The sequence below is a fragment of the Ambystoma mexicanum genome, chromosome 3p (genome assembly GCF_040938575.1).
Source record: "Ambystoma mexicanum isolate Mex_15411 chromosome 3p, UKY_AmexF1_1, whole genome shotgun sequence".
In the NCBI taxonomy this organism is placed as follows: domain Eukaryota; kingdom Metazoa; phylum Chordata; class Amphibia; order Caudata; family Ambystomatidae; genus Ambystoma; species Ambystoma mexicanum.
This window is the reverse complement of record NC_090925.1, coordinates 745,617,034-745,624,880: the sequence shown is the minus strand read 5'-3', so window position 1 is coordinate 745,624,880 and position 7,847 is coordinate 745,617,034. Positions and strand designations below refer to the sequence as shown.

Sequence of the window (7,847 nt, the reverse complement as noted above, 5' to 3'; positions counted from 1 at the left end):
CCAGTGCATGGCCAGCCTGTCCTTCGAAGGGACACTACCGCACCGTTTATATGAATCCAGTGCATGGCCAGCCTTCCCTTCTCAGGCATACCATGCCTCATCATACAACAGTCTGAGGATTGATGGTTTTAGGGATGCAAACAGAGCGATTTGGGGTTAAAAACAAGGATAACGCAAATGCATTGCTCCCCATCCTCGCAGTCTTATGGGATGGTTAGGGGAAGTCAATGTGGAGATGGGAATAAAAGAATGGGAAACACGTTTTTTTTAAAAAAAAACACATTCTGTATTACGAAAATGCTTAAGACAGTGGTCCTAAGAACTACATGCATCAAATACTAATGTCTTTGGGATCCATGTATGCTACAGTTAGGGTACACGATTCTGAGGCCTGTGGGCATTTCCTACTTTGGGGGAACAGATAGGTCTCCGTGCTTTTATTGTTTTGGACCGCCCCTTCATGACCTGGTGTTAAGAACCTTTTGCAATATCACTGCCGGTGTCCCCCCCGCGCCCACATCTTGCAGGCCCCCCACCCCCCCAATATCTGCGGAGCCATTGAAGCGGCATTGAAGCCTCTGCCTGGCCGCATGGGCCCGCGCCGGACTCCCTTCCTTGCCCTCCGTGTCCAAGAAAGGAGCTCTGCGTCTTGCCAGGAGTTGGAGGGTCTATTTCGGTGCCGGGAACTTGAGCCCGCCCCCTTCACCCTCCCCGAGGGTCCCCCGAGCCAAACTTGAAGATGCTGCTAAAGTTAGGGCTCGCATGCAAATGAGGGTCCGGGTATAAAAAGTCTGGGGTCCGAGAAGAGAGCATGTCACTTGGCAGCCTCCAGTCTCCTAGGAACATCACCACCTGCACCAGCTGAGCAATGGTAAGTGTGCCCCGGCGAGCATGCGGCCTCCAGCCCGCCCAGGAAGGCGCTCCCAAGACGGCAAGGAGGGGGCGCCCAAGACAGCCTGAAGAGGGCCCCGAAGAAGACCAGCGGCCCTGACCGGTCTCCAAGGATGGCCAAGGGGCAGCCGGCTGGTCTTTCAGGGGGGCCTTTGGGCTGCCGCGAACACTCCTGCTCCCCTCCCAGCATCGGAGTAGCTGCTCTTGCAGGACAACCGGCACTCGCCTCCGACTTGGACCCCACAGGACTTGCTTCGAAGGCTGGGAGGCACTCGCCCCCCATCCGGGGACACACCGGCTTGCTTCCTGGCTCAAAGGGGACCCCTCTCCCACTTGGGTCCGCCAAGTCTGCCTCCCGAGGTTGCGGGGCAATAGCAACCCCCCCGCCCCTCCCCGGGTCCTTGCTTCCCGCTCACCTTTGCCCCCCCATTGGCTACTTCCAAAGGCTGTAAGGCCCTCGTCTCACATCTGGAACCCACCGAGATGCGTCCTGAGCCCCAGGGGGCACGGACAGTCCCCTGATCCCCAAAGGGATGGTTCCTAAGGCTGAGGGGGCCCTCGTTTCCACCCGGGGACTCTAGGGCTGCTGCCTCACAACTCTCGGCTGGCAGCTGTTGGTGCAGGCCTTGAAGGGTGAGGGAAGATGGGCGGGTGGTAGTAGCAGGTGGAGAATGCAGGGGGTTACCGTGGACAGCGGAGCCTCCAGTCCTGGGGGCTTCAGCCGCCTCTAGAGCTTATTATCTCATGGTAGCAGTCACCCCACACAGTCCCGCATTCAAATCCCAGCGTTCCCACTAGTTCTGTGATCTGAGGCGAATCGCAACCAAGCTTATGCCACTGGCGCACTGTGTGAACCAAGGCAAGCTCATTTGGTTCCAAGTGCGCACACTCGGTGATCTGTGGCCAGGGAGTAAACAGGGGGAGACATAGTCCAAGAACTGGGCCGGGGTCAAAGACAAAAATTAAAACCCATAATAGAGGAAAACTGCACAGGAAGCGGGCATGGCAAAAGCACAGCGTGGGGGCTCTGGGGCACACAGAGGAGAAGTAATACTGGGAAGATAAGAGTAAAGCTGGAGACATTGTTTGTCCCTCTTTGCAAGGAGTTGGTTAGAAGATATTTGCAAGAGAGAGAATCACAGAGGAGTCCCATTACTTAGAAGGACGAGGTCAATAGCGCCTGAGAAACCATCTAATGTAAGGTTCTGCAAACTTTGGGTCTCCAGGTGTTTTGACAGCAACTCCCAACAGCCCTGCCCACTATAGTCAACGGCAAGGAATCATGGGAACTGTAGTCCAAAACCTCTGGGAACGAGCTGCTGCGAACCCATGTCTAGAGAGGAAATTGACAGACTCAATAGGCCTGGGACAGACTCGGGGCAGTATTAGTGATGAGAAAACAAAGCCGGGTAACTTGAAGGGACAGGTGTGTTTAGGTTTTTACTGTATTTCTGGGGGTTTCTGAGCGAGGGGCGCGAACCACCCCCTGAGGTGATGTGGTGTCTTAACAGTCCTTTCTTTGCCTCCCCCCCACAGGCACCCGCAAAGAAGGCCAAGAGGAAGGCAGGAGATGGCGGCTCCTCCAATGTCTTCTCCATGTTTGACCAAACCCAGATCCAGGAGTTCAAAGAGGTGAGTATGCGAGATGCATTTGCGGGGGGCGGAAGGGGGTTGGGGGGATTGGCATGCCCCTCATTGATGGCAGTGGTGTTGAATGGACTTGAACCACCTGACCGCCACTCCCATCAAGCGCTTTGAAACACATTGTGTACAGGCGCTATATAAATAAACGACCATATATCATATATCTCCGATGGCCGGTATCTCCGAGGTCTAGGCCTAGCAGGCCCAATTCCACACTCTCGGCCTACACTGGGTTTCTGGATTAAGTCACTCATTCACATTCTCCCTCACTATAATCAATCACTTATCACTGACTCACTCTGTGTATGAGGAGATGACCCTGTTGCTCAGGGTTGCGGGCGTCACAACTGCAGCACCGGGAAATATTCCCTTTCCCGGGGTACGATGGTTCCTTCACCAATTCTACGAGTTTTGGGGATATATCTCCTGCTCCCCAGGATTGTGGCCTGTCAGATTTTCCATAGAGTCTGTGGGTAGTTAAATCAGCCAATTTTCTTCTTTGCCCCCTGACACTGTAGTCGTGCATTTATAATGGGGAACAACTACAAGTACCAGGATGCAATAGAAAGCGCGATTGGGTGAGCTACACGCGCACTCTCCTGAAATAGTATCTGAGCTATTTGCATCCGCTGTCCAATTAGCCTCAGAGTGGTGGGGGCTCAGTCTCGCATGGCCTCATACAGGTGGTCGGGGCACGATATGGCTCTCCAAGCATGCCCACCTCAGGGTGAGCTCAGGGGACAGATATAAGAGGCAGCACATGCCAAGACACTGATAGCACCCCACCCCACACCCCCACAAGCATTCCTTCCATCAGCAGAACATGAGCCGGGGGGCAGGCAGCTGTCCGGCGGGAGGGGGCGGGAGGAGACAGCTGATTGGTGGCATTGGGTTACACCTCAAGGCACTCCATGACTCCTTAATCCGAAACTGAATTAAACCTGGGTGCCCAGAATACCCAGTGGACAACCCCCCTCCCCACACACATGAAGGAATAACATTATAAACCGCGCCACTCCCTGACAGCCATGGACACACAACTCACTCCCTTCTTTATCAACAAATACATGTGTCCTCTGACACACGCCCACTACATTACACAACCAATCAAATAAGTCCACTCGTCCACTAAGTGTGATTACACAGGTGCTCTGTCCACTTCACCCCATTTGACAAACGTGAAGGAGTGCAGAACGCCTGCCATGCAGCCGACCTCGCACAATGTCTCCAATAAACAGAATAGCAAGGAGCCAGTAACACAAACACAGTGACGAGTCGCACACAACAATAAGAACACATACATAGGTACACACAATAGTGCCCAGTCAGGAATACGCTTGCACAGTTAACCAAGTTGCTACACACACATACTCGCACATGTGGATGCGGCTATGAAAGAAATAGATACAGCAATAGAAACACGTGCACACACAAGGACACCCCATACACGGGGCGAGACACCTGTAACTGTGATAAGCCTGCTTATGTAACACTCATAACTTTTGAGCTTTCCCCTTGCCCCGGTCTGGTGGTGGACATTGAAGTGATGTGTTCACCCCTTAACACTGCCCTCTTTCCCATCTCCCCACCAGGCCTTCACCGTCATTGACCAGAACAGGGATGGCATCATCGACAAGGAAGACCTGAGGGACACCTTCGCCGCCATGGGTGAGTGGACCAGCCTCGGCTCTGCGTGCGGGGGGTGGGGGCTGCGGGTCCTTAGGGCACCATGGATGTCACCTCACCCCTCAGGGTGTGGGTCATAGGCACCCCAATGATATTTTACTTTATGGGGGCAGCTGGGTCTTTCCCAGGGAAGGGTCATATCCATTTCTAATGGGTTGTGCTGGGCTCTAGAAAAAAGTAGTAACTCAAGCATTGTATAGCCCCAGCCCGGTCGCAGGTGCTGCCCACCTACCCTGGACCTCGGGTGTGTCTGCTGGCTATAAGGTAGTGGTTTGGAACATTGCATCATGGGATAGGGTTTGACTGGGTCCAGGTGCCACACACCTCCCAACCCATCATGGCGGCCCTGCCCAACCTTCTAGCAACTGCAGTGCGCAGCATAGGGGAACATTAACATCCCATCCTGGGATGGAGCTTTCCTAGGAACAGGTCCTTCTGCCCACTACATTCCGGGCCCAGGTCCTGCGAGGCTGCGACCCCCCGAACCCTGTGAGTGTGTCCTGCGAGTGTGTCCTGGCCCCGTCTAACCCCTGTGCCCCCGCTGCTCCTCTCCACAGGCCGCCTGAACGTGAAGAACGAAGAGCTCGACGAGATGGTCAAAGAAGCCAGCGGCCCCATCAACTTCACCGTCTTCCTCACCATGTTCGGCGAGAAGCTGAAGGGTGAGTGCGGCGCTTCCGGGCGCGAGGGCGGCTCTCGGCGCCGCGAGGCCAACGGCTGACGTCGCGCGGAGTCCGCGCGCCTTTACTAACCGCCTCTCCCCCTCTCTCTCCTCACAGGTGCCGACCCCGAAGACGTCATCACCGGCGCATTCAAGGTCCTGGACCCCGAGGGCAAGGGCACCATCAAGAAGCAGTTGTGAGTACCGCCTCCGTCCCCATCTACCAAAGCACCCTGGCTTCTGCCCCCCCATCCCCCCTTCTCTGCCCCCGTGTACCCCTCACGCGAATGTGCAACCTCATTTCCTCACCCATCTCCATCCCTTGCCCCATTACCTCCACATCCCTCTCACCTCCTCTGACTTTCTCAATCTCTTCTCCCCACCTCCCCTTCCTCAGTCCCCAAACTCCGAAAAGGCGCATTGTGCCAATTGCACAATTCCCTCCCCAACCCCTTCTTCCATCTTATTACTGTTCCTTACTCTCCAACTCCCACCCCCATGCCTATCCCACCCGGACTCCTTCCTCGACCTCTTCTTCCCCTCCTCCCCTTTAACTGTCTATCAGTCTCCACACTCCGAAAAGGCGTCTTGTGCCAATTCCACTAGTCCCTCCACAACCCCTTCTTCCCTCGTATTACCTGTTCTTTACTGCCCCCCCCGCCTCACCCCAATCTCCACCCCTGGTTCTGTGGCCTCTCCGTCCCTCTCACCGCCTTCATTCCCTAGTCTCCCATCACCCCTTTACCTGTCCCTCGGTCCCCACACTCGGAAAAAGCGCCTTCTGCTCTCGCTACTATTGCCCCAAGCCCCAGCCGCTTCATCCCCTCAGTCCTGCATGTGTGTGCCCCACCTGCCTACGCCCCTCACTGTCCCTATCCCCTCACTTTCTGTTCTCACACTCCCTCTTTCTCTCTCCCTCTCTCTCCCAGTCTGGAGGAGCTGCTGACCACCCAGTGTGACAGATTCACCCCAGAAGAGGTGAGTTGGTTTTGTTTATGAAACTCAAAGTCCCCAGTCGGAAGATATCAGCCCCTGCTCTGCTTAACCGATTTATAGGACTGGCATTGCCTTAATGTACAACAACCGGGAATTATGGCCCTTTGCTATCGCGCTGTGCAAACAGCACCCCCAGCCCCTGGACAGCAGAGCATTCTCCCTTGATGAACATTGTCTGTCTCCGGCAGTGGAGTTGGGCTACTCTTCGCGCTCCCCCTACTGGCCGCAGCTAGCAGAGCATCTACAGTACAGCAAAAATAGTTCTCGTGCAGCCCTCCCTGCATTTACAGCTAGCCCCCCTCTACGGTAGCAGCAACCCCTACCTACTGCAACGCTAACCACTCTCCTCCTCTCTCTTTACCCGCAGATCAAGAACATGTGGACCGCATTCCCCCCTGATGTGGCTGGCAACGTAGACTACAAGAACATCTGCTACGTCATCACCCACGGAGAGGACAAGGATCAGGAGTAAAAGGACCCACCAAGACATGCCCGCGGGATGAGGCCGGCCCCGCTCCCGCCACCGGCCCGCTCACCGGCCACGCGCCGGCCGCCTCGACCGCCTGTTGCTCTCTCTGTACCATAATTTATATTTTTGTTTGTTTTATAAACGTACAAAAAACTCTTGAGAAAAGTCCCATTTTCTTTATGGGGGAAAGTGGGTGTGGACGAGAGGGGCGAGGGGAGTCCTGCTGAGGGGGGACACGAAAAAGTCGGAAACCCCACCGCCCTCCACCTGCGCCCCACTCTAGCCGCACCACAACATCGGATGTCTTAAGAAAGTGAACAGGCGAGGACTCAGCCTTCCCTCAGGGGGCTCAGCTCGTGCTCAATAAACAGAGACCCACGTCTTCTTTGAACTCTCTCTCTGCCTCCTGTGCATCTTTCAAGGGGGCTGGGGAAGGGGGCGGTGGGAATAGGGGTGAGTGAGGGGTTTGATATCCACAATCTCCCAGTGTCTTCCTGGTGTGCCATGCTCGCTTCCGCTCTATGCCGCTTCCGCTCTATGCCGCTTCATGTTACCATATGCATGCAGTCCTTGTACATTTCTTATCCTGCTGACAACCCGAGCTGCCCTTAATCCACAGAGTCTCTCCCAGGTTTGCAATGCTGCCCCTGTTCCTCAGTCACTTGCTTGTATCTTGGGTCGCCCTGGTCATGCACTCTCCCAGCCTGCATTGTACCAATGGCCTCTCTACCCAATATCGAGTGGCCCCTTTGTATCACACTTAATCCACATCATCTCGTCTCTCCCTGGTATCCAGTGGTCTTTTTGATTCTTGTTCTCGCCCTGGTATCTAAATGGTTCCTGAATTACTTGGTCTATCTCTTGAATTCCCTGCTACCTTTGTGACAATCTGCTAACTCTTGGTGTGTCCCAGTTATCATGTGATGCCTTAGTTCCTAAATCACTCCTTAACATCCCATGCTGCCTTCGTTCCTTGGACTCTGCCTGGTTGCTATACTGCTTGTGTTCCTCAGTCTCCCTCCGACCCACAGTGCCTCTTGGATCCAATGGTCCCTTCGGCCCCTGGTCTATCCCTGGTATCCAATGGTCCCTTTGGTCCTGGTCTATCCCTGGTATTCAATGGTGCCTTTGGGGCAGGTCTATCCCAGGCATCAAATGGTCCCTTTGAGCCCTGGTCTATCCTGGAATCCAATGGTCCCTTTGGCCATTGGTCTATCCCTGGTATCCAATGGTCCCTTAGGCCCTTGGTCTATCCCCGGTATCCAATGGTCTCTTTTGCTCCTGGTCTATCCCTGGTAGTCAATAGTGCCTTGGGTCCCTGGTCTGTCCCAGGCATCAAATGGTTCCTGTTGCCCCTGGTCTATCCCTGATATCCAATGGTCCCTTTGGCCCTTGGTCATCCCTGGTATCCAATGGTCCCTTTTGCCCCTGGTCTATCCCTGGTATCCAATGGTCCCTTTGGCCATTGGTCTATCCCTCGTATCCAATGGTCCCTTTGGC

General features: G+C 54.8%; 1 protein-coding gene across 1 annotated transcript; it reads left to right on the top strand.

Annotated features, from left to right (window-relative positions):
- The first annotated feature begins 735 nt into the window (after positions 1 to 735).
- MYL11 (myosin light chain 11) lies at positions 736 to 6,743 on the top strand. The gene is made up of 7 exons (XM_069651649.1): positions 736 to 871; positions 2,428 to 2,523; positions 4,128 to 4,203; positions 4,779 to 4,883; positions 5,001 to 5,079; positions 5,812 to 5,860; positions 6,246 to 6,743. Exons 1-7 carry the CDS (start codon positions 869 to 871, stop codon positions 6,348 to 6,350), a joined length of 513 nt encoding a protein of 170 aa, XP_069507750.1. The 5' UTR covers positions 736 to 868; the 3' UTR covers positions 6,351 to 6,743.
- Positions 6,744 to 7,847: the final 1,104 nt, after the last annotated feature.

What these genes read in the sequence shown, in the direction of transcription:
- MYL11 (XM_069651649.1), top strand. An exon ending in GTTCGGCGAGAAGCTGAAGG is followed by an intron (nt 4,884 to 5,000) that starts GTGAGTGCGGCG and finishes CTCTCCTCACAG; the next exon opens with GTGCCGACCCCGAAGACGTC. An exon ending in ACAGATTCACCCCAGAAGAG is followed by an intron (nt 5,861 to 6,245) that starts GTGAGTTGGTTT and finishes CTTTACCCGCAG; the next exon opens with ATCAAGAACATGTGGACCGC.